We start from the raw sequence: 27195 nt of genomic DNA, 5'->3' as shown, positions 1-27195 counted from the left end.
ATTTTAGCCGCCAAGGGTTCAATAGCCAGAACAAAAAGTAGTGGGGATAACGGGCATCCCTGTCGCGTCCCCCTTCCCAGAGCAAACGGGGCGGTAAACTGACCGTTAACCAAAAGCCTCGCCTGCGGTACAAGATATAAACTACTGATCCAATGATGAATAGAGCCCTCAATACCAAACTGACGTAAAACCCAGAAGAGGTATTGCCACGAAATACTATCAAAGGCCTTCTCCATGTCCAGGCCTACGATAGCCGCATCACTCACCAGGCCCCGCCTGGAATGAAGGGCCATCAAAGCTCGAATCAGATTCATGGACGCATATCTACCCGGCACAAAGCCAGCCTGATCCTCATGAACCAAAAGTGGTAAAAAAAGCAGTCAGTCTGCGCGCCAAAATTGCAGCAAAAAGCTTGGCGTCCTGATTAAGAAGGGAGATAGGTCGATAAGAGCCCACCTGGGCCGGGTCCTTACCCGGCTTAGGCAACAACACCACATGGGCCATATTAGGAGTCCCCAAGCCCCTAGACTCGGAAAGCGCATTAAACGCCCCAGCCAAAGCAGGAGAAATCTGATCCGACAAAATCTTGTAATACTCGGAGCCAAACCCATCCGGCCCTGGCGCCTTAGTCAATTTAAGCTTCTTAATCCCGAGCAATACCTCGTCAGGGCTAATAGGGGTGTTCAATTGCTCCACCTGAGCGTCCGTCAGCCTAGGTAGCCGGAGCCCCTGAAAAAAAGCGTCCCGAGCAGCATCCGAGAAAGGGCGGTTAGCATACAAAGATTCATAAAACTGAACAAATTGCTGCTGGATCTGCCGTTCCTGCGTGTAAGAGTTGCCCTTAGAGTCCCGAATGGACAAGATGACCTGATGGGTGCGCGGAGGCCTGACCAAATTGGCCAACAATCTCCCCGTCTTCCCTCCCCAAGCGTACAGTTTATAACGTTGAAAATAGACATCACGAGTAGCCCGCTGCGTCAAAATTTCATCTATCCGCCGCCGAACAGACAGCAAGCGATCTTTATCCGCCGCTAACAGAGAGTTACAGTGGCGCATCCGCAGCTGCCGAAGCTCCCCCGATAGAGTCAGGAGCTCCGCATCCATGGCCCTCCGCTTGCGAGAAAGATAAGCAATAATAAACCCCCGCAGAACTGCCTTGGAGGCCTCCCAATAGGTCACCGGATGAACATCAGTGGTATTATTGTGAGAACTATACTCCAACCACTGTTCCCGAATGTATTTGTGAAATGCGAGATCTCTATATAGGTAGCCCGGAAATTTCCAATGCCGCTCCCCGGAGTCCGACGCAAACTGGAGCTCCAGGACGACAGGCGAATGATCCGACAGGGGAACCTCCGCAATATCTATTCGCGACACCCTAGGGAGCAGAGATGGGGAAACCAACAGATAATCCAATCTAGCATAGACATTATGGGGATGCGAGTAAAATGTGTAAGTGCGTTCCGTAGGATGCAAAATCCTCCAAGTGTCCAATAACTGCAACTGGCTAAGCAAAAAGTTTACCCCCTTATCTGCATGGTCCCTGGCCCCTGCCTTTGCCGGATTACAATCCATGGCAGGATCCGCAGTAATATTAAAGACTCCTCCCACCAGCGGTTGATAATCAGGGTACATGGCTATCTTGGCGAGCAAAGCCGAAAAAAATTTATGATTATACACATTAGGAGCGTACACATTGCACAATAACCATTTGGACCCCCACAACTCCCCCAGGACCAGAACATAACGCCCGTCCGGGTCCTGAAGAACCTTGTGAGTGTGAAAGGGCAACTGTTTATGCAGAAGAATGGCAACTCCCCGCTTCCTGGTACCGAAGGCAGACGAGCAAACCTCCCCCACCCAGTCTCTCCTCAGCTTCAGGTGTTCCGCCTGGGAAAGGTGCGTTTCTTGCACAAAGGCAATATCGGTCCCCTTCCGGCGAAACCAGTTCAATATCTTCTTTCTCTTAATAGGGGAATGAATCCCATCCACATTGAGGGTTGTTATAGTCAACTTAGTCATTCAAAAAGAGTATTAGTAGAGGTCAGTGCAGAAGACAGTAAAATAGCCGAGATGGGTAGCCCCCCAGCTAGGCCTCCCATCCCAAGGATCTGAAGTCGGGCCCTAGAGCGCTGCACCGCCACCCACACTGAACACTTCCAAACCCATACACACCCCACCCACACAAACCCACATGCAACCACCACAAGACTCCCTCTCCCTACCACCCCCCGCCCCACCCACCCAACACCACACCCCCCACCCCTAAGATTCTCAACCCCCGGCCCTCTCCCAGTCTCCCCAACCCAGCAAGAAACGGAGAACAGCCCCCCTCCCACCCCTGAAGAAATCCATCTCCAGCGGCCCCCCAACAAACCCCCTCCCACCCAAAGAAAAAACTAGTAATAAGAAAAAGAAAAAGTACAAAAAACTGCTCTCCCAACAAGTGGAGCAACTAAAGTCCATAGGATGAGCTCTCCCAAGCCCCAGCCGCCCATGTCAGGTCTACAGTCCAAGAGCCCCCCGAGGAAGGCCCCCCCCCCCCGCCTAATGGAAGAGATCCCCCACACAGAAATTAAAGCAAAAGCAGTCAGTGCATGGAAAAAATAGAGGGATCTCCAGAAACCACTGTAAGCAGTCCTGCCAGCAGCCACAGGTCCATCAGCCGGGACAGAACACGGCCCAAGCTCCCTGCCCCTCCAATTCCAGATCCCACCAATCGGCCCCTCACCGACCGACAGATAGCAGGCAGTCCAATACCAAGAGGCAGGGAAAGCAGGCCAACGAGGAATCAACAGTACAGGTAAACCTGAAAATAGCATAGACTCCACGGAGACTGCAGGCATGGTCTCCATAGCAGAGCGCCGCAAACGAGGCCAGCAGAGTCCCTCAAGCACCGCCATCCAGCAGATCAGACAGCCGCCGGAGCCCCTCCATCAGCCACCTCCGGCAACGAGTCCAAATAGCTCTGAGCAGCCGCCCTATCCGGGAAGGTATGGGGTTTCCCCTCTCTCCAGACCCGCAGGGACGCCGGATAGACAAGCGCAAAGCGCACACCCCTTCTATGGAAAGCAGTGCAGATAGGCGCCATTTCTTTTCGGAGAGAAGCCACGTGGGGAGAATAATCATTGAAGAGCAGCAGTTTCTTCCCTTCGTACTCCAACACCCCAACCTTCTGGTAAGTCTGAATTAGGGACTCCTCTCTCCAGTTGATATATCGGGCGATAGCCGCTCTTGCTCGATTTTTGTCTTCCGTGCGGGGCCCCAGATGATGCGCTCTCTCGCACAAAAAACCCACCGCCGGCGGCTCCAGGCCCAGCTTCGTGGGGAGCCAAACCTGAAAGAAAGCATATAGCTCATGATCCGCTCTCATCTCCGGCAGGCCCACCACGCGTATGTTATTCCGACGCTGGCGATTTTCCTGGTCGTCCAGCCTGCCCGTCAAGGTAGCCACCTGTGCCTGTAGAGCCATAATGCTGGCGTGCTCCTGTAAGGCCGCATCTTCTCCGTCCGAGACCCGCTGTTCCACCGCTGCCAGACGGGTGCTATGGGACTCAAACCGCTCATGGAAGCCCTCTACAGCGGACTGCAGTTTGTGCAGGCGGTCCTCCAGGGCCGCAATGACCATTCGCGATATCTCCTGCGCCCATTCTCCCCATTGAACCGGTGCCGCAGGGGGAGTTGAGGGCGCCGCCATTTTAGCCCCAGACACAGCAGACTTAGGTTTAGGTGTCTTCGCAGATTTTACCGGCATCCCAGATGCCTGCGGGCTCGCAGATCTCAGGGCAGTGCTCACAGTCCTAATAAAGGATCCGGAGCCGACGGAGATCACCTGACCGCGTTATAAAAGGAGTTAAGCGGATTTTAGGGGGCTCAGGGTCGGAGAGCTCAGATAGACACGTCCTAACCAGGCAAACGCATCACGTGACCCCCCCCTACTACTTCTATATCTTGCGTCAGTCCTCGCAGTCCATTTAGAATTAAGTCCAGAATTGAGTTTCCTTGACAGGTTGTTCCAGGAAACAATCGCCTACAGCATCCAGGAACTCAGTCTCTCTAGCACAGCTGGAGGTGCCTAGGTTCCAGTCTATCTCCGGATAGTTGAAGTCGCCCATGATAACTGCGTTGCCTCCCTTGCAGTTGCGTTTAATCTCAGTCGTCATTTCTCCTTCAATTTCCTCGGACTGCCCTGGGAGTTGGTAGTAGATGCTGATACTCGTTCTCGGTCCATTTGTTCCTGGAATTTTGACCCATAGAGACTCTAACTTATCCGTCTGTTGTGGCATGTTCTCTCCAGTATATTCAATTCCCTCTTTGACGTATATAGCAATGCCTCTTCCTTTTTGAGTCACTCTGTCTCTGCGGTATAGTTTGTATCCCAGTAGCACTGTGTCCCAGACATTTTCATCAGTCCACCATGTGTCCCTAATGCCCATGATCCTTTTGTGCCACAGCTTCTAATTCACCCATCTTATTTCTAAGACTCCTTGAGTTTGCAGTCTGTTCCCTTCTTGCTTATCCTTCCCTCTTGTGTCCCTCTCAGTCTGTTTTGCCTGCGATCCGGTGAGTCTTCCCCTCTGTCTTCCTGTACAGTATTTTCCTGGTATACCGCTCTCTCGGTCGGCTTTCCCCTTCTTCCTAGCTTAAAAGCTTCTCAACTTCTCTCTTGATGTTGCTTGCAAGTAGCCTCGTTCTGTCTCTGCTGAGGTGGAGTCTGTCCTTCCTGAATAGCTTGCTCTTCCCCCAGAATGTCGTCCAGTTGTGCACGAAGTGGAATCCTTCTTCCTCAAACCAGCGCTGCATCCACACATTGACATGCCTGATTTAAAACAGATACAGGCAAATTTGAACAGGACTCTAGCCTCCATTGGTAACCAGTGTAATTATGAACAGACACAGCAGGTTGTCTGACAACAATCATATGTGTTCGTACTCCATTCACGGGCTGTTCTTATGAGTCAGAGTGGAGACAAACCTGACCCAACTGTGACCATGTTTCAATAGGACTCTGGATCAGGGTCATTACTTCATGGTTGTAGAAGAAATTCCCCAGTAAGCCCAGATTATAATATATTGTCACTCTTCAGAACTCTTCCCTCTAGTTTTGTACAGTCTGCCAAACATTAAATATCACTTTGAGGGTCACATGATGCTGAGCTAGAGACGTGTGTGCCTCGAGCTCCTGAACCTCCCTCTGTCGGCACTTTACCTGCTTGAATTCAGGGAAAACTTTGTTGTACTTGCTACCTTGGGAAAGTGCATCGAGTGCCCCGCTGATTTTCCTGTCGGCTTCCTGATCCTTGAGAAAGAAGAAGAATAAGGGGAAGCCTGCGGAGCCTAAAATGGTGGATGGGGATGTCCCGGAGGGCCCTACGGTGAGCTCTGTCTGGTTACAGGTGGTGGTCACGGAGGTGAAGGAAGCGATCAAATCTTCTTTGGACCAGCAGCTGCAAACGATTACTGAAAAGCTCGATGTCATGGACGGACGTCTTGAATCTCTAAAGGGAGAGTTTACGGCTTGTTGTCAGCGCATGTCAGCGCTGGAGGATAACGTGACCCAGGTGACCAGCACACAGGCCGAGATGCAGACCCAGCTCAGCACCCTTGAGGACAAACTAGACGACATCGAAAACTGGTCCCGACGTGGCAATCTCCGGCTGATGGGCTTGTCAGAGACTATTTTGGAAGCCAACTTCGCGGGTTCTTGGAGCGCTGGTTAGTGGATGTTTTATATCTGTGTTCTGAGGCAGGCCCTGTGCGAATTGAACACGCACCCAGGCTTGGCCCTAAACGCTCCCCGGAGGACAAAAACTGCAAGTGGTCATCCTGAAACTACTCTCCTGGGGTCTCCGCTCCATGTCACGCCTATGCTGCTCTCTGTGCGGACCTTCATCACAAACATATCCAATTTGCCTTACTATATCCCACCAAACCTAAGGCAAACCTCATTTTTTTGACAAATTAGCAAATGCCACTCACTTTGTGGCATAGATGGCTGTTCCCTCTATCAGCACTGCCACCTAGACGTTGCCCCGGCTTTGCCATTTGGTTGTGTCTCACTCTGTTTCTTTTCAAAATGCCCTCTGAAATCCTAATCGAGCAGCATTTGTAATCTTATGTGTGTTGGACCATATTTATGAGTGTTTTTTTAGGCTGTGTCGGAGTTCTCTTGGGTATGCGGGAGGTTGAGTGTTAATATGTTTTTGCCTGTGTGGAATGGGTTAAGGCTATGTTGCTGAGTGTGGTGGTTGTACTTTTTGTTTATATTTCTGTCTTAGTTTGAGTTTGTAGAGAGAGTGCTTGTGCTGGAGGATTTGATGGGTTGGTGGGTTTTCTGGTGCTCCTTGGGAGGGTGGTGAGGGGCCTTGGGTTCTTCTTCACCCAGAGAGTGGTGGAAAACTGGAACGCTCTTCCAGAGGCTGCTATAGGGGGAAACACCCTCCAGGGATTCAAGCCAAAGTTACACAAGTTCCTGCTGAACCGGAATGTACGCAGGTAAGGCTAGTCTGTTGGGGCAATGGTCTTTGACCTAAGGGCCGCTGTGGGAGTGGACTGCTGGGCACGATGGACCGTTGGTCTGACCCATCAGCGGCAATTCTTATGTTCTTATGTTCCCTTTCTGGCTGAGGGATGGGCATAGGATTGTAGGCAGGACATCCTTTTGTTTGCTTCGTGTTGCTCCTTGCAGGGCATTTCCCTACTTTTGCCTTGCTGAGAGGGGTTCTGGGTAGCTAGGGGCTACCCTACTTTGTTCTCTGGGGCAACAGTGCTTTTGGAGCATTGGTGTTGGAGGGGGGAGAGGTTGGTTGGGTGCTTGTCTTTGGTTGTTTTCTTTTTTTCCTTTTTGAGGGGGTTTTTTCCCTCCTCTTGACACATGGGGTCTCTTGTGTCTTTTGTAGTTTTTGTTCTGGTTTGTGGCCGGGGGGCTGTTCTCTCGGGGTCAGCTGCCTTCTCTCTCGACTTTGGGTCTCTTTGAATTATATTTTGAGCTCTCTGCTGAGCTGGTGGTTCTCTAGGCTGGGACAGACCCACCGCCTTCCTGTTTTTACTGCTGGCTTTCATTTTTTTATTCGTCTACAACAAACCTCCATGGTAAAATTTATGTCTTGGAATGTTAATGGGGTCACCTCACCTGTTAAACGACAAAAGATATTGCAGACATTGAATCGTCACGCGGCAGATATTGCTTTTTTACAGGAGACGCATCTGACCTCTCTAGAACATGAGAAATTCAACCGGTGGTGGGTGGGCCGGGCGATTGGTGAATCAAAAGGCGGGAGTTCTGATTCTCATTCGGAAATCTTTGGATTTACAGGTGAAAGAGGTTTATGGTCGTTTTGTATTTGCTCACATTATTTTGAATAGGACGATGCTGCTCCTCTGCAATATTTACGCACCAAATGTTTATGAGCTTTATAAGTTTTTTTATACTGGTTTATTTAAGGCTTTGAGTCGGTTTCCGGGTATCCGTCTGATGATGGAGGGTGATTTTAATATGGTCCATGACCCTAGTCTGGACAAGACTGCACTCTGCCCTCAGGAGCGAGTGGTCTCCACAAAGGGTATTTCTTATCTGTGCTTTTCATTAGACCTCCGGAGAACGGGACTATACCCACCTGTCGCACGCCCATGGTACTCAATCTCAGATTGACTATTGGCTTTTGTCTACTTCTCTTTTTTCCTCTATGGGAGCTATGGGGATCGGGCCTTATTGTGTCTGTGATCATGCGTTCATTTGGAGTACTCTGGAGGTGGGGTGTGCGGGTCCCCGAAGGTGGATGTTTCCGCCGGCTTTATACAAAGATCCAGGATTCTTTGATCATTTACTTACCAAGTGGAAAGACTATCAGGTCCATAATGGGTCATCTAGAGGATCTGATCTTATACTAGGAGGCGGCCAAGGCAGTGTTACAGGGGGAAATTATTGCCTATGCTAGTTTTAAAAATAAAGCCCAAGATCGGGCAATACTTCGTTTAGATAGACAGGTGCGGGCGGATCGCATTTGGTATGCTTGCCACCCCGATTCTCAATGTAGAAGCAACTTGCTGGCCTCCCAGGCCTCCTTGGAAGAGCTCTTGCAGGCCCGGACTGCACGTTCTCTTCAATATTCTAAACACCAATTTTATTTGCATGGTAATAATGGTGGGAGGCTTTTGGCTAATTTGGTGCACACTTCAGATAGTTCTAGGTGAGTGCTTTGGGTGGTGGGGGACGGCACAGGGTTGGTTAGTACTGACACTGGGATCGCAAAGGTTTTCTGCTCCTTCTATCAGCAGTTGTATAGGGGTTCTGTAAATCTTGACCTATCGAGTGAGCTATACGTGGATAATATTGGTACTCCTCGCGTGTCTGCCTCTCAACATCAGATACTCAATGCTCCTATTACGGCGGATGAGGTCGCTCTGGTCATCCAATCTAGTCCACTTTGGAAAGCGCCTGGACCAGATGGTTTTCATTCTGAGTTCTATAAACTGCTTTTGATGGAAATTGTCCATTTTGACTTTTACCTTTAATACCTATGTCGCAAGGGGTCCTTGCCATCATCCTTGTGGGAGGCTCATATTGTGCTTTTGAAACCAGGTCGGGATCCCACCTTGCCAAGCTCTTATCAGCCGATTTCTCTTTTTAACGTTGAAGCTAATCTCTTTGCTAAGATTTTGGCTAATCGCATGGCTCATGTTCTTCCTGACCTCATCGCTGCTCCTCAAGTGGGATTTGTCCGCGGTCGACGGGTAGCTCGTAATATTCGCCAAAGTTAGTCCTGCTTATACTGTGAATGTACACTTGTAACCCATTCTGGGCTCCTTTGGGAGGATGGGCTAAATAAATAAATGAATGAATAAATAAATATATGCCTTCTCTATCAGCTTTTGACTAAATTTTTATGGGGCGGAAAAATACCTCAAATGGCCTTTCGGTATTTATTAGGGTCTTGGTCAGGTGGGGGTATGGGTGTCCCTGATCTCCAGAGGTATAATCAGGCTTATTTGCTTTGTTATCTTGGTGACTGGATTCTGGAGCAAGATAAATATACCTGTTTTGAGTATGAGCAAGCCTTTTATCATCCTTTGCATTTTAATTTATTGCGATATTTGGAAGGTTCTGGTCTTGCACCTAGGAGGGCAACCAGAGGTGTCTGATCAATTACCTATCCAGGGCAATCTTTTGTTTTCCCTGGGCATAACTTCTTCACCATTTCAATGTTGGACGCAGTTGGGATTGACTCTGTTGAAACATGTACATCGACCTGGTGGTGTCCTTATGCCCTGGTGGGATTTTCAATTCCGAGATGGGATTCGGGCCACGAACTTCTTTGTATATCTGCAACTAGATCATTATGTGCGATCTTTGTCGGGAGAGGGCTTACAGTGGGAACCTGGAATAAACTCCGAACTTTCTTTGCCCAATTCAAAGATGCCGGTCTTTCTGTTTCGGCACTTCACAAGGCTCTCTGTTCTCTGGTGACGCTGAGGACTTGGGAGGCCTTGTGTGATCATTGTGCTCCAGAAATGGGGCTGTTGCTGACTGATCTTAATATAGGTTGTCTTATTAATCGGACCCGTCCCTCTCTATATCTGTGGATCTCTGGGAGTGTCAATTCTGAGTCTTGCATTGTGCGTATTTTATGCGGGTTCAATTATATCATTCTGGTTTGGCGGACTCAGATCAGTATGAAAAATGTAAAACTGCATCCAAGACCTTTTTTCATGCTTTTTGGAGTTGCCCCGTGGTTAAGTCCTTTTACAGACGAGTGATTTCTTATTTAGAAAGTTTATTAGGCCGACCTATACCAGTTACCCCAGTGGGATTCTTATTGGATAAATTTGAAGCTTTTCGGCTCCTACCTGGGGTGGGCAGGTTGTTTTTGTGCAAGCCCAGGTTGATGGCTAAGAAGGTTATTTTGGGAGAATGGGTCTCTGATCGCTCTTCCTCTTATTGGGCTTGGCGTAACTGGCTACATGCTCTGATGTTGCTTGAGAAGGAATGGGTGCGTGCTTCTTTACAACAATCTAAAATTTTTGTACAGGTTTTGGGACCTTATATTTATTCCTTGTCTCCCCATATTCGCAGTTTAATATTTAATACTTTAAAGGTTTGATCGGCCTGGAGCTGTGGGGGGTTGGCGACACCGAGCTTCTTTCCTGCTGCTGCGGCTCTCCTGGCCATTCCTCATGTCCTCCTAGTCCCTCCCCCCAATTTTTATTTTTTAAATATGATTTGTTTGCTGTCTAGTAGCGCTCTGACGGGGCTGGGGGGTGGGAGGGGGAAGTCCATCATTGTTTCTCTCAGGACCCATCAGAGTCCAGGACTCTGACTTCTTGTCTTTTGCGTTGATCCTCTTGGGGCTTTTCCTATTGGGTAGGTTTGTGCTGTTGGATTTCTTTGCTTTACCTCTTGAATTATTCCAGTGGGGGGGAGGGGTATTTGGAATTGCTGATGTATAATTATTGAATTATTGCTCTGTCTCGTATTCTTTTCCCTGTTATTTATCTTCTTGGTTCAATAACACTGGTTTTCTATTCAATTCTAGGGTGGGGTAGAGGAAGGTGGTGGGGTTAATGGTTTTCACTTGTAACAGTTGATTGTATTTGTGACATGCCCGCATTGTATTTGATGGCTGTTGCCTTTGATGACTTTAATAAAACAGATTGCACACATAAATGCCACTTTGGCGTGTAACTTTCATGCTAAAACAGAAGTTACGTGAAACAACGGAGGTGATTTGGCAGGACTGCTCGGAAATGCACTTAAGTGCTATTCCATAAGATAATGCCTAAGAGTTATTGCGTGCAAGTGGGTGGTGTGCAAATAGGCGATGCACGAGTGGGCTATAGGTGATTCTTATACCTACATGCAAAATCTATAGAGCAATCGGATATTTGGTGCCCTAGAGAGAATTAACTCCCTTATCGTTCTACTCTGGCATTCCCAAGGAACCGCTCACAAATTGGCACTGTCAAAAGATAAATGCTTGAAAAAATGCTTTGCAAGTAGGAAACTGACCCATTCTCAAGCCACACATAGAAAATCCTTCTGCGACATCTATCTTTCCTCATTATACACAGGTTTTACGAGTTAGAAATCACTGCCGTTTTCTAACTCATGAGAAATATCTTCTGTTTATATCCAACAGATCATCAGAACCGACATGAATGGAAGAGAACAGAGAATCGAGGAGAAGGTCCTGTAGAAATGGAGGAAATCCAAACACAGTCAGAAAACGTCTATGACAATATTTCCCAGATGCCTGAAATTATTAACACAAAGAATTGTAAACAGGAATCAAAGGAACAGAGAAACTCTGCAGAAGACTCAATGGATAGAGGCCCTTCTTGTGAGAGAAATGACAGGGAGCTCAGTGACAGCCCTGAGAACCAGAGACCCTCCCAAATTAGTAATAGTGATAAAGTGACTTCTGAATCCCACCATGGCAAGAGGAAAAGAAAAACACACCAGAAACTACTCCAAATGCACAAAAGGGGTCATAAAAATAAGAAACCATTTCCAGCTACTGAGCATAATAAAAGCTTCACTCGGCTTTCAACTCTAAAAAGACACGAAATGGTCCACACAGGACACAAATCATTTACATGTACTGAGTGTAATAAAAGCTTCACTCAGCTATCACATCTAAAAAGACACGAAATGACCCACACAGGACACAAACCATTTCCATGTAGTGAGTGTAATAAAAGCTTCACTCTGCTTTCAAATCTAAAAAGACACGAAATGACCCACACAGGACACAAACCATTTCCATGTAGTGAGTGTAATAAAAGCTTCACTCTGCTTTCATATCTAAAAAGACACGAAATGACCCACACAGAACACAAACCATTTCCATGTAGTGAGTGTAATAAAAGCTTCAGTTTTCTTTCAAATCTAAAAAGTCACCAAATGACCCACACAGGACACAAACCATTTACATGTACTGAGTGTAATAAAAGCTTCACTCAGCTTTCAACTCTAAAAAATCACAAAATGATCCACACAGGACACAAATCATTTACATGTAGTGAGTGTAATAAAAGCTTCACTCAGCTTTCAAATCTAAAAAGACACAAAATGATCCACACAGGGCACAAACCATTTACATGTACTGAGTGTAATAAAAGCTTCACTTTTCTTTCAAATCTAAAAAGTCACCAAATGACCCACACAGGGTACAAACCATTTACATGTACTGAGTGTAATAAAAGCTTCACTCTGCTTTCAAATCTAAAAAGTCACCAAATGACCCACACAGGGTACAAACCATTTACATGTACTGAGTGTAATAAAAGCTTCACTTTTCTTTCAAATCTAAAAAATCACCAAATGACCCACACAGGACACAAACCATTTACATGTAGTGAGTGTAATAAAAGCTTCACTTTTCTTTCAAATCTAAAAAGACACAAAATGATCCACACAGGGCACAAACCATTTACATGTAGTGAGTGTAATAAAAGCTTCACTCAGCTTTCGTATCTAAAAAGACACAAAATGATCCACACAGGGCACAAACCATTTACATGTACTGAGTGTAATAAAAGCTTCACTCAGCTTTCAGGTCTAATAAATCACAAAATGATCCACACGGGACACAAACCATTTACATGTAGTGAGTGTAATAAAAGCTTCACTCAGCTTTCGTATCTAAAAATACACAAAATGATCCACAAAGGGCACAAACCATTTACATGTACTGAGTGTAATAAAAGCTTCACTCAACTTTCACATCTAAAAATTCACAAAACGATCCACACAGGGTACAAACCATTTACATGTAGTGAGTGTAATAAAAGCTTCACTCAGCTTTCAACTCTAAAAAATCACAAAATGATCCACACAGGGCACAAACCATTTACATGTAGTGAGTGTAATAAAAGCTTCACTTTTCTTTCATGTCTAAAAAGTCACGAAATGATCCATACAGGACAAAAGCCATTTACATGTACTGAGTGTAATAAAAGCTTCACTCAACTTTCACATCTAAAAATTCACAAAACGATCCACACAGGGTACAAACCATTTACATGTAGTGAGTGTAATAAAAGCTTCACTCAGCTTTCAGGTCTAAAAAGTCACGAAATGATCCATACAGGACAAAAGCCATTTACATGTACTGAGTGTAATAAAAGCTTCACTCGGCTTTCAGCTCTAAAAACACACAAAATGACCCACACAGGGTCCAAACCATTTACATGTAGTGATTGTAATAAAAGCTTCACTCAGCTTTCAGGTCTAAAAAGTCACGAAATGATCCATACAGGACAAAAGCCATTTACATGTACTGAGTGTAATAAAAGCTTCACTCGGCTTTCAGCTCTAAAAAGACACCAAGTGATTCACACAGTAAAGTAAGCCTAGGGGCAGTATCGTTAGCAGTATATCTGTGCTCAGAGAGGAGAGCAGCACAAATAGTATATGGTTAGGCCTTGGATTAATCCTGTAAATCAGACGTGGATATTATTTAAAAATACCATTGTGTTACCAGATCCGTCACTATGTTCAGTCCCTCCCAGTGGCTGCCCTTACTGAAGTCTGCAGGGAGGCGCTTTCGGAACTCTTCAGCCTTTGAGCCCAACAGAGGATTCCTCTACGATTTCATATTGTGGGGATCCGGGATAGAGAGCTGCACGGGAACGGGGACGACGGGAATCCCGCGGGTTCCCCCTTCGGGTCCCGGGGATCCCGTGGGGACGCCCCTAGGGTCCCGGGGATCCCGTGGGAACGCCCCCTAGGGTCACGGGGATCCCGTGGGGGCGCCTCCGAGGGTCGCGGGGTTCCTGCGGGGCTGGATGTACTCAGTCGCGCAGCTCTTCTCCCTACCTTCTCTGCTTGCAGCACAGAGCCGAACGGAAGTCTTCCCGACGACAGCGCTGACGTCAGAGGGGAGGGAGGGCTTAAACAAAGGGCTTAAACAAAGCCCTCCCTCCCTCCGACGTCAGCGCTGATGTCGGGAAGACTTTCGTTTGGCTCTGTGCTGCAGGCAGTGCAGGTAAGGAGGAGAGTAGCCTCGCGGTTCGAGTGGCTACCAAGGGAGGGGGCGGTCCGCCCCGCCACACCACACCCCGCCCCGGTTGCAGCACAGCCGGCCAGGTCCCCTTACTTTTGTGGCACTTCCCCGACCGACCGACAACAGCCCCGGTCCGACAATCCTCCCTGCCCTGTAGCCGCGAATCTAAATTATCTTCTTACAGCAGCTGTAATAAGGTAATTTAGATTTGCAGTTAAGGGCAGGGAGGTTTGTCGGACCGGGGCTGTTGTCGGTCGGTCGGGGAAGTGCCACAAAAGTAAGGGGACCTGGCCGGCTGTGCTGCACCCGGGGTGGTAGAGAAGGATGGGGGAGAAGGACGCTGAAAGGCCATGGGGAAGACGGGAGGAGGGGAGAAGGACTCTGAAAGCACTTGAAGACAGAGGAGGGAGAAGGACGCTGAAAGGACATGGGGAAGACGGGGGGGGGGGGAGAAGGACGTTGAAAGGCCATGGGGAAGACAGAGAGGGAGAAGGACGCTGAAAGCACATGTGGAAGACAGAGGGGGGAGAAGGACGCTGACAGGACATGGTGAAGATGGGGGGAGAAGGACGCTGAAAGGAAATGGGGAAGAGAGAGTAGGGAGAAGACGCTGGCAGGGAAGAAGACAGATGCCAGACTATGGGGGGAGCGGAGAGAAGAAGATGGGTGCCAGACCAATTTGGAAGGGGGAAGAAAGGGAGAGGCACAGTAACAGAGCAAATGGAAGATGCAGAAGGAAGAGAGACAGTGGATGGAAGGAATTGAATGAGAACATGAGGAAAGCAGAAATCAGGCAACAAAGGTAGGAAAAGAATTATATTTCTTTTTTTTTATTTTGCTTCAGGATAAAGTAGTATATTAGTTGTATTGATAAAAATTTATAAACATTAGAGGCTCTGGTAGAAACCCGTTTGCAAAGTATGTATTCTTCCCAATTAATATTTTCAAATTAATAAAGTCTTTTTGCTTATTTGTAAATGGGTTTCTACCAGAGCCTTTAATTCAGTAGCATAATTAAATGAAATAACTATTTCTGAAGTTTATAGGGACGGGCGGGGACGGAGGGGATTCCTTGCGGGGACGGGAGGGGACGGAGGGATTACTCACGGGGACGGGTGGGGACGGGTGGGATTTCTGTCCCCGCGCAACTCTCTAATCTGGGATTGCCAACCAAGTACGAATCTGGATATATTAGCGACAGCGTGGGCTGAGGACTTGCATTGCCAGTTGACTGCTCAACAGTTACAACGGGTCCTGAAGAACATTCAGAAGGTGTCACCCAATATTACTCACTGGGAAATGCAATTGAAAATTGTTCTTAGACTTTACATTCCACCGGAACGTGCAGCCCGGATGGGGATTACTATGTCGCATTCTTGCCCGAAATGCAATCAGGCTCACGCATCTTTGAGTCACATGTTTTGGGCCTGCCCCGCAATACAACAGTTTTGGAGACATCTTAGCCTATATACCACATCGTTTGGGGAAGGCGATGGCTTCCGCAACCGAGGGCGTTATTTGGATTTTATAATATAGCTTCGCCTAAACCCAGGGGAATGTCAGCATTTATCTCCAGAGCCCTTTTGATGGGAAAAAAAGCCATCTTCACCAACTGGCTCTCCCGTGATCCCCCGTCATATGCACAATGGAGATCCCTAATGATAGTGCACTAGAGAGTTGTGCGGGGACAGAAATCCCACCCGTCCCCGCCAAAATCCCACCCGTCTTCTTGAGGAATCCCTCCGTCTCCACTTGTCCCCGTGAGGAATCCCTCCGTCCCCACCCGTCCCCGCGAGGAATCCCCTCCATCCCCACCCGTCTCCGCGAGGAATCCCCTCCGTCCCCACCCGTCCCCGCGAGGAATCCCCTCCGTCACCATCCTTCCCTATAAACTTCAGAAATAGTTATTTTATTTAATTATGCTACTGAATTAAAGGCTCTGGTAGAGACCCATTTACAAATAAGCAAAGAGACTTTATTAATTTGGAAATATTAATTGGGAAGAATACATACTTTGTAAATGGGTTTCTACCAGAACCTCTAATGTAAATATAAATACTCAGCTGATGAGAACCCACAAACTGTCAGCTGAGGACTTCCTTTACAGTTGGCCGGGGGTCCCTTTTGCCAAGCTTGGCAGGCAGTAGTAGCGTCCCTGAGTCACAGATGCTGGCACCTCAGTGGCTCATGGATGCTGCCAGCGACTGCTGCGCTTGGTGGAGGGGAGTTTTGGCCATATCTAGAGGAGGTCCTCTGCTGGCGGTGCTTGGGAATCCCCACCAGTCACAGCAAGGGTCAACAAGTACTTCAACACTGTAGAAATAAAACCAGAAATGCATTTCCTTTTCTTTTGAACACAAAACAAAGACATCTGCCATATACATTTCCCAAAGCTAACATATTTTAGTCAATTCCGTTTTTTACCTTCGTTGTCTGGAGACTTATTTTTCCATAAAGTTGGTCCCAGTTTCTTTTTTCCGCTTTCCCATCTTCTGTAAATTCTTCTGTTGCTGTCCATTGGTTCCCCCTACCATGGTCCAGCATTTATCTCTTTCTCATTTTTCGTGCCTGCCCACCAGCCCCATGCCCAACATTTCTCCTTCTATCACCCCTCTCCAACACTATGCCACATCTCTCCCTCCATTCCCTTCACCACTGTCCAATATTCCTCCCTCTTGCATCCCTTTCAATCTGTCCCATTGTTCCCTTGCCACATTTCTCACTCTCATCTTTTTCTTCCCTATCACATTCTGTACCTTCCTCCCTACGACCAAAAATTCTCCTCTTTCTTCCATTTGCCGTGTGTGTGCCATGAGGGAGGTCTGGTGCCCCAGAGTAAGAGCAGGGGTGCCCACACTTTATGTGCTTGCGAGCTACTTTATAATGACTAAGTCAAAATGATCTACCAACAATAAAATTAAAAAAAAACACAAAGTACAATGAAAGGCAGAGAAAATGTTAATTATTCATATTCCAGGTTTTTTCAAAGAGGTCACGGCAGATGACTCTATGCAATGTCACCTCGGTAACAAAATACAAAAATAGACAAATACACCCCCTCCCTTTTTACTAAACCACAATAGTAGGTTTTAGCACAGGGAGTTACGCTGAATGCCTCGCGCTGCTCTCAATGCTCATAGGCTCCCTGTGCTAAAAAATGATATTGCGGTTTAGTAAAAGGGAGCCATAGTGCAAAATATAGACAGCAGATATAAATTCTCAAGACCGACACATTTTGATCACTAAATTGAAAATAAAATCATTTTTCCTACCTTTGCTGTTTGGTGATTTCATGAGTCTCTGGTTGCACTTTCTTCTTCTGACTGTGCATCCAATCTTTCTTTCTTTCTTTCAGCCTCCTATATGTTTCCTCTCCTCCAGAACTCATTCTCTCCCCCAACTTTTTCTTTCTGTCTCCCTGTTCCCCCTTCTTTCTGTCTCCCTGTCTGCCCCCTTTCTTTCTTTCTCCGTGCCCTCCCCCAAGCCACTCGGTTTGCTGCCACCACCATCGGGGAATAGCCCCCAAGCCACCGCTGTCCCAAGCTTTCCCTGCAGAAGCGTCGCGCTGACCAGCATTCCACTCCCTGACGTCAATTCTGACGTAGGAGAGGAAGTTCCGGGCCAACAAGGCATTTCTCCTCATTCCATCCAGCCTGAGCCTCATCTCTCCTTGATCTAGCATTTCCCTTCTGTATTTGTCAGAATTACCATTCCATCTATTTTCCAGCATCACCCTTCTTTGTGTCCATCTCACCAATATCCCTATCTCACCACTTTTTCAGAATCTTCATTTGTCTCTGTCCTTGTCTTTACCCCAAGTTCACCATTTGCCCTTTCAATGTCTTTATCTCCCCCCCCACCACTTTTTCAGCATTACTTATATGTCTCTATTTCACCTCCTCTTCATGTCCCCTCTGTATCTCTATCCTTATTCAGTAGGTCCTGCTTACTCTTTCTCTTCTTTGTGTCACTATCTCCATTTTCAGCTTTCCCCCCTTTTCCTTTGTTACTGCACCCGGTAGCCAGAATCTTTCCACCCTCCCTCCACTCCGGCCCAGCCCAGTATGAAATATTTCCTTTTGTTTCCCTTCCCTCTCTCTCTTCTCCTCCCTCACCCACGAGTCCTGCATCTGGCCCTCTCCCTTCTACCTGCACCTGGCAACACCACCCTGCTCCGCGGCTCTCTTCAGCAACTCGTCAGCAGCGGTGATCAAGACAAGCTGCCGACGAGGCCTTCCCTCTACGAGTCCCGCCTTTGTGGAAAAAGGAAGTTGAAACAAGCGGGACTCGCAGAGGGTAGTCCCCGACGTCAAAAGCTTGTGTCGATCGCTGCTGCTGAGTTGCCGAAGAGAGCCGCGGAGCAGGGGGTGTGGCCGGAAGCAGGTAGAAGGGAGAGGGAGATAGGAAGGCAGTAGAAGCTCCGGAGCATGACACCGACCCCGGCCAGGATGATTTCTTTTTCAGGCGTGCAGCTTACAAGTCCGGCGTCGCGGCGGGAAATAGCCATGCTGAGCAGTGAGCTCAGCACGTACACAGATGAAAGCCTTGCTTGCTGATTGGTCCGGCGGCACGGCGGGGCGGGGCCGCCAGACCAATCAGCAAGCAAGGCTTTCATCTGTGTATGTGCTGAGCTCACTGCTCAGCATGGCTATTTCCTGCTGCGACGCCGGACTTGTAAGCTGCACACCTGCATCGCCAGAATTTAGGTAGGCTGTTTTCATCCCCGTGGGAGTCCCGTGGGTCAGGGGGTCATCCCCGTGGGAGTTCCGTGGGTCAGGGGGGCATCCCCGTGGGAGTCCCGTGGGTCAGGGGGCGTCCCCATGGGAGTCCCGTGGGCCAGAGGGGGAACCCGCAGGATCCCCGCGATCCCCGTTCCCGTGCAGACCTCTATAGTGCATGCAACAGTGGAGAGACGCATGGTGGGAGATTTGACTCTTGGCCCGGGTCGCAAATTTTGTCAGGTGTGGGAGCACTTCTGGCAGGACCTCACACCGCGTGCTCGCAGTAGACTTTTTAATCTTTAAGATTTTATTCCCACTCTCAGCTGTTGGACTGGCCATGGATTCTTGGGGAGGGGAGGGGAACTGATTATATTGTTGAAAATGTTATTTCCTGAATGGTACTACTGTTTGTATTTGCTTCTTACTGCTGGAATAATAAAGATCATTTAAACATAAAAATACCATCGTGGAAGTCCAGACCAGATGTATTCCACATATTAGCAAAGATGGAAAGAAGAGTTAAAGAGAGCCTGCATGGTTAAAAGATGAAGTGAAAGAGTCTATTAGAGCCAAAAAAATATCCTTTAAAGAATGAAGACAATTAGAAGAGACATAAGCACTGGTAAGTTAGCTGCAAAGCAATGATAAACACAACTAATAAAGAATATGAAGAGAAACTTGCAAAAGAGACAAAAACACATAACAATTCTTTTAGATACATCAGAAGCAGAAAACCTGTGAAGGAATCCATGGGACCATTGGATGATAAAGGAGAAAAAGGGCACTCAGGGAGGATATGGCCATAGCGGAGAGACTGAATGAATTCTTTTCTTTGGTCTTTACAGAAGGAGATGTACCTGAAACGGAAATGGTTTTCAAGGGTGATGAGGCAGAGGAACTGAAAGAAATCTGTAAATCTAGAAGATGTACTAAGTTAGAAACTGATAAATCACCTGAACCGGATGGTATACATCCCAGGGTATAAAAGAACTCAAACATGAATTTGCTGACCTGCTGTTAGTGATCAGTAGCCTGTCGCTAAAATCGTATGTAGTACCTGAAGATTGGAGGGTGGCCAATGTTACCCTGATTTTTATAAAAGGTTCCAAGGGAGGGCAGGGAATTTACACACCGGTAAACCTGACTTCAGTGTTGGGCAAAATGGTGGAAACAGTTATGAACACGTAAACAAACATGATTTAATGAGACAGTCAGCATGGGTTCAGCCGAGGGAAATCTTGCCTCACCAATTTCAACTTCTTTAAAGGTCTGAATAAAACATGTGGATAAAGGTAAGCTTGTTGATGTAATGTATCTAGATTTTCAGAAAGCTTTGAACAAAGTTCCCCATAAGAGGCTCCTGAGAAAATTAAAAGTCATTAGATAGGTGGCAAAGTTCAGCTGTGGATTAGGAATTGGTTATTGGATAGAATACAGGGTAGGGTTAAATAGTCATTTTTCTCAATGGAGGAGAGTAAACAGTGGAGTGCCACAGGGATCTGCACTGGGACTGGTGCTATTTAACTTATTTATAAATGATCTGGAATTTGGAACAACGAATGAGTTTGTTAAATTTGAAGATGACACTAAACTGTACAAAGTTGTTAAAACGCATGCAGATTATAAAAAATTGCAGGCAGATCTTAGGAAATTGGAAGATTGGGCATCCAGCAGTCAGGAAAGCAAACAGAGTGTTGAGAATTATTAAAAAAGGGATGGTTAACAACACAAAGAATCTGATAATGCCACAGTATTGCTCCTGGAGAACATAACATAGTAGATGACGGCAGATAAAGACCCGAATGGTCCATCCAGTCTGCCCAACCTGATTCAATTTAAATTTTTTTTTTTTTTTTTCTTCTTCTTCTTAGCTATTTCTGGGCGAGAATCCAAAGCTTTACCCGGTACTGTGCTTGGGTTCCAACTGCCGAAATCTCTGTTAAGACTTACTCCAGCCCATCTACACCCTCCCAGCCATTGAAGCCCTCCCCTGCCCATCCTCCTCCAAACGGCCATACACAGACACAGACCGTACAAGTCTGCCCAGTAACTGGCCTAGTTCAATCTTTAATATTATTTTCTGATTCTAAATCTTCTGTGTTCATCCCACGCTTCTTTGAACTCAAGTCACAGTTTTACTCTCCACCACCTCTCTCGGGAGCGCATTCCAGGCATCCACCACCCTCTCCGTAAAGTAGAATTTCCTAACATTGCCCCTGAATCTACCACCCCTCAACCTCAAATTATGTCCTCTGGTTTTACCATTTTCCTTTCTCTGGAAAATATTTTGTTCTACGTTAATACCCTTTAAGTATTTGAACGTCTGAATCATATCTCCCGTCTCTCCTTTCCTCTAGGGTATACATATTCAGGGCTTCCAGTCTCTCCTCATACGTCTTCTGGTGCAAGCCTCCTATCATTTTCGTCGCCCTCCTCTGGACCGCCTCAAGTCTTCTTACGTCTTTCGCCAGATACGGTCTCCAAAACTGAACACAATACTCCAAGTGGGGCCTCACCAATGACCTGGACAGGGGCATCAACACCTTCTTTCTTCTATTGACTACGCCTCTCTTTATACAGCCCAGAATCCTTCTGGCAGCAGCCACTGCCTTGTCACACTGTTTTTTCGCCTTTAGATCTTCGGACACTATCACCCCAAGGTCCCTCTCCCCGTCCGTGCATATCAGCTTCTCTCCTCCCAGCATATACGGTTCCTTCCTATTATTAATCCCCAAATGCATTACTCTGCATTTCTTTGCATTGAATTTTAGTTGCCAGGCATTAGACCATTCCTCTAACTTTTGCAGATCCTTTTTCATATTTTCCACTCCCTCTTCGGTGTCTACTCTGTTACAAATCTTGGTATCATCTGCAAAAAGGCACACTTTTCCTTCTAACCCTTCAGCAATGTCACTTACATACATATTGAACAGGATTGGCCCCAGCACCGAACCCTGAGGGACTCCACTAGTCACCTTTCCTTCCTTCGAGCGACTTCCATTAACCACCACCCTCTGGCGTCTGTCCGACAGCCAGTTTCTGACCCAGTTCACCACTTTGGGTCCTAACTTCAGCCCTTCAAGTTTGTTCAACAGCCTCCTATGAGGAACTGTATTAAAGGCTTTGCTGAAATCCAAGTAAATTACATCTAGCATATGTCCTCGATCCAGCTCTCTGGTCACCCAATCAAAAAATTCAATCAGGTTCGTTTGGCACGATTTACCTTTTGTAAAGCCATGTTGCCTCGGATCCTGTAACCCATTAGATTCAAGGAAATACACTATCCTTTCTTTCAGCAACACTTCCATTATTTTTCCAACAACTGAAGTGAGGCTCACCGGCCTGTAGTTTCCTGCTTCATCCCTGTGACCACTTTTATGAATAGGGACCACATCCGCTCTCCTCCAATCCCCAGGAATCACTCCCGTCTCCAGAGATTTGTTGAACAAGTCTTTAATAGGACTCGCCAGAACCTCTCTGAGTTCCCTTAGTATCCTGGGATGGATCCCGTCTGGTCCCATCGCTTTGTCCACCTTCAGTTTTTCAAGTTGCTCATAAACACCCTCCTCTGTGAACGGCGCAGAATCTACTCCATTTTCTCGTGTAACTTTGCCGGACAATCTCGGTCCTTCTCCAGGATTTTCTTCTGTGAACACAGAACAGAAGTATTTGTTTAGCACATTTGCTTTCTCCTCATCACTCTCCACATATTTGTTCCCAGCATCTTTTAGCCTAGCAATTCCATTTTTTATCTTCCTCCTTTCACTAATATATCTGAAAAAAATTTTATCTCCCTTTTTTACATTTTTAGCCATTTGTTCTTCCGCCTGTGCCTTCGCCAAACGTATCTCTCTCTTGGCTTCTTTCAGTTTCACCCTGTAGTCCTTTCTGTTCTCCTCTTCTTGGGTTTTTTTATATTTCATGAACGCCAACTCTTTCGCCTTTATTTTCTCAGCCACTAGGTTGGAGAACCATATCGGCTTCCTTTTTCTTTTGTTTTTATTGATTTTCTTCACATAAAGGTCCGTAGCCATTTTTATCGCTCCTTTCAGCTTAGACCACTGTCTTTCCACTTCTCTTATGTCCTCCCATCCTAACAGCTCTTTCTTCAGGTACTTTCCCATTGCATTAAAGTCCGTACGTTTGAAATCTAGGACTTTAAGTATCGTGCGGCCGCTCTCCACTTTAGCCGTTATATCAAACCAAACCGTTTGATGATCGCTACTACCCAGGTGAGCACCCACTCGAACATTAGAGATACTCTCTCCATTTGTGAGGACCAGATCCAATATCGCTTTTTCCCTTGTGGGTTCCATCACCATTTGTCTGAGCAGAGCCTCTTGAAAGGCATCCACAATCTCCCTACTTCTTTCCGATTCCGCAGACGGAACATTCCAGTCCGCATCCGGCAGGTTGAAATCTCCCAACAGCAGAACCTCCTCTTTCCTTCCAAACTTTTGGATATCCACAATCAGATCCTTATCAATTTGCTGCGATTGAGTCGGAGGTCTGTAGACTACACCCACGTAGATAGAAGTTCCATCTTCTCTTTTTAGAGCAATCCATATCGCTTCTTCCTCTCCCCAGGTCCCTTGCATTTCGGTCGCTTGGATATTGATCTTTACATAGAGAGCTACTCCTCCACCTTTATGACCATCTCTGTCCTTCCTAAAAAGATTATATCCCGGTATGTTTGCATCCCATCCATGTGATTCACTGAACCATGTCTCTGTGATAGCAACAATATCTAGATCTGCCTCTAATATCAGGGCTTGCAGATCATGAACTTTGTTGCTTAGACTGCGAGCATTTGTGGTCATCGCTTTCCAGCTATTTTTCAGCGATAATCTCCTTTTTCGTATGGATTTTTGTGTCGTTTCACTTTCCGTTGCAATACTAAGAAATGAGTTGCTGATATTGCTTATGTTGCAGCCTTTACTACTAACACATCTTTTCTTTTGCCGGGGGTGGTCTCTATAATTGTCCTTCGTACATACACCACCCCCACCTTCTAGTTTAAATGCCTGGAAAAATATTGTCTGAATTTCTCTGCAAGAACATAAGAACATAAGAGTTGCCTCTGCTGAGGCAGACCATATGTCCATCTTGCCCAGCGGTCCGCACCCGCTTATTGCCTGAACAGTGCTCCCTGACTAATTTTATAACTTACCTCTACCTCTATTCTTTTCTGTACCCTTCTATCCCTTTGTCCTCCAAGTACCTATCCAAAGCTTCTTTGAAGCCCTGTAGCGTGTTCCTGCTCACTACATCCTCCGGCAGCGCGTTCCATGTATCCACCACCCTCTGTGTGAAGAAGAACTTCCTGGCGTTTGATCTAAACCTTCCCCCTTTCAATTTCTCTGAGTGCCCCCTTGTACTTGTGGTTCCCCTTAATTTGAAAAGTCTGTCCCTGTCTATTTTTTCTATACCCTTCATGATCTTGAAGGTTTCTATCATGTCTCCTCTAAGTCTCTGCTTTTCCAGGGAGAAAAGCCCCAACTTTTTTAGTCTGTCACTATATGAGAGGTCCTCCATGCCCTTTATTAGTTTAGTTGCTTTTCTCTGGACTTTCTCAAGTACTGCCATGTCCTTCTTGAGTTGCGGCGACCAGTACTGAACACAGTATTCCAGGTGCGGTCGCACCATTGCACGATACAGTGGCAGGATGACTTCCTTCGTCCTGGTCTTGATACCCTTCTTAATGATACCCAACATTTTGTTTGCTTTCCTTGAGGCTGAGGCACACTGTGCCGTCGCCTTCAATGTTGTGTCCACCATCACTCCCAGGTCTCTTTCAAGGTTGCTCACCCCTAGCGGTGAACCCCCCATTTTGTAAGTGAACATCGGGTTCTTTTTCCCTATATGCATGACCTTGCATTTCCCTATGTTGAAGCTCATTTGCCATTTTTTGGCCCATTTTTCCAGTGTTGTCAGAACCTTTTGGAGATCTTCGCAGTCCTCCACGTTATTTACCTTGCTATATAGCTTGGTGTCATTGCAAATTTAATAACCTCACACTTCGTTCCTGCCTCCAGGTCGTTGATAAATATATTGAACAGGAGCGGTCCCAGTACCGACCCCTGCAGAACTCCGCTTGTGACCCATTGCCAGTCTGAGTAATGGCCCTTTACTCCAACCCTCTGTTTCCTGTCCGCCAGCCAGTTTTTGATCCATCGATGAACCTCCCCTTGTACCCCGTGGTTCCATAGTTTCCTTAGCAGTCTTTCGTGTGGCACCTTGTCGAAGGCTTTTTGGAAGTCAAGGTAAATGATGTCTATGGATTCCCCTTTATCCACCTAGCTTATTACCCCCTCAAAGAAGTATAATAAGTTTGTGAGGCATGACCTGCCTTTGCAGAAGCCATGCTGGCTCGACTTTAGCTGCCCATTATTTTCGATGTAATCCCCGATACTGTCTTTAATCAGCGCTTCCATCATCTTTCCCGGGACCGAGGTCAAGCTCACCGGCATGTAGTTTCCCGGGTCTCCCCTTGAGCCTTTTTTGAAGATGGGCGTGACATTTGCTATTTTCCAGTCCCCCGGAATCTCTCCAGTTTTTAAGGATAGGTTGCATATTTGTTGGAGTGTCTCAGCTATTTCATTTCTTAGTTCCTTGAGTACCCTTGGGTGTAAACCGTCCGGACCTGGTGATTTGTCGCTCCTTAGCCTGTCTATCTGCCTGAGGACATCCCCCTTGCTCACCTCTAGTTGGACCAGATTTTCATCCTGCTCTCCTTTTACGATCTCCTCGGGTTCCAGAATGTTGGTTGTGTCCTCTCTCGTGAAAACTGACGTGAAGAACTCATTTAACCTGTCAGCTATCTGTTTTTCCTCTTTTACCGCTCCCTTTCTGTCCCCATCATCCAAGGGTCCCACTTCCTCCCTCGCTGGTTGCTTCCCCTTAACGTACCTGAAGAACGATTTGAAGTTTGTTGCTTCCCTCGCCAGTCTCTCTTCATATTCTCTTTTTGCTTTCCTAACCACTCGGTGACACTCCTTTTGGTGTATTTTATGCTCCTTTTGGTTGTCCTCAGATTTGTCCTTTTTCCATTTTTTGAATGATGCTTTCTTGTCACTTATCGCCTTTGTTACTGCATTTGTTATCCACACTGGGATTTTTGTTCTATTTTTTTTTTTTGCACCCTTTCCTGAACCTGGGAACGTACAGGTTCTGTGCTTCGTGCACTGTGCTCTTCAGTAGAGTCCAGGCTTTTTCTACGGACTCTATCCTCTTTGTGCTGTTGTTGAGTTTATTTCCCACCAATTTCCTCATGGCATCATAGTTCCCTCTTTTGAAGTTGAGTGCTGTCGCCGTAGTTCTTTTCACCTTTGATGAGCCACTTTCAATCCTGTACTGGATCGTATTGTGATCGCTGTTTCCTAGTGGGGCTAGCACCACCACCTCCCTAGCGGGTCCACCTAGTCCGTTGAGGATTAGGTCAAGAGTGGCATTACCCCGTGTTGGTTCCATGACCATCTGTTCCATGAAACAGTCCCTCATAACCTCCAGGAATTCGGTCTCCCTCATGCAGTTTGAGTGCCCGATACTCCAATCTATTCCAGGGTAGTTGAAGTCCCCCATCACCACCACCCTTCCGCTTTTGCATACCTGCCTCAGTTCAGCCTCCAGATCCTTGTCGATTTCTTCCGTTTGCCCAGGTGGGCGATAGTATAGACCCAATTTTATGTCTGCTCTAGTTCCTCCTGGTAGCTTAACCCAAAGTGATTCCAAATCATCCGCCCTTGCAGTTGTTTCTATCCTGGTTGAATGTATGGAATCTTTTATATATAGCGCTATTCCTCCACCCTTTTTGTGTGACCTATCTCTCCTGTAGAGTTTGAAACCTGGTAAAGCCACATCCCATTTGTGGTCATCAGTCCACCACGTTTCTGTGACTCCAATTATGTCTAGGCCCTTGTTGCTGGCTAAGACTTCCAGCTCTCCCATTTTCGCCTTTAGGCTCCTAGCATTGGTGTATAGGCAAAGTAAGTCCCGGTTTTTCGCCTTTCGTGCTGTTTTTCCTCCAAAAAGCTCCCACTCAGTCCTGAGCCCTCTTTTACAGTGTCCTTGCTCAGTATCTTTGTCCCTGGTCCTCTGCATAGCGTCCTTAGGTCCTTTTTCCAAAAGTTCCCTCTCAGTCCCGATCACTTTTTTACAATGTCCTTGCTCTATGTCCATGGTCCTGGGCCCCTTTGTTGCATCCTTAGTTCCTTTTCCCAAAAGATCCCGCTCAATCCCCAGTCCTCTTTTACACTGTCCCTGCTCTGTATCCTTACTTGATACTTTTGTCCGATGTGTCAGATCGACTGTCGGCTTTGCCCTCTTCCTCAGTTTAAAGCCAAATCTATGGCGCTCTGGACGTTGCGTGCCAGCATCCTCGTCCCAGTCGTGCTCAGGTGCAGTCCGTCTCTCCTGTAGAGCATGTTCTTTCCCAGGAAAGTTGTCCAGTTCCGTACAAAAAGGAAACCCTC

General features: G+C 46.8%; 1 protein-coding gene across 1 annotated transcript in view; it reads left to right on the top strand.

The window, feature by feature from the left end:
- LOC117355019 overlaps positions 1–27195 on the top strand; it is a 287124-nt gene that overhangs the window by 222283 nt on the left and 37646 nt on the right. Inside the window, exon 6 of the mRNA XM_033932966.1 lies at positions 11136–13344. Coding sequence (XP_033788857.1) covers positions 11136–13344 — 2209 coding nt within the window. The remainder of the gene's footprint in view (positions 1–11135; positions 13345–27195) is intronic.

This window comes from Geotrypetes seraphini, chromosome 2 (genome assembly GCF_902459505.1).
Source record: "Geotrypetes seraphini chromosome 2, aGeoSer1.1, whole genome shotgun sequence".
Lineage (NCBI taxonomy): Eukaryota > Metazoa > Chordata > Amphibia > Gymnophiona > Dermophiidae > Geotrypetes > Geotrypetes seraphini.
This window is presented reverse-complemented; position numbering and strand designations above follow the sequence as displayed.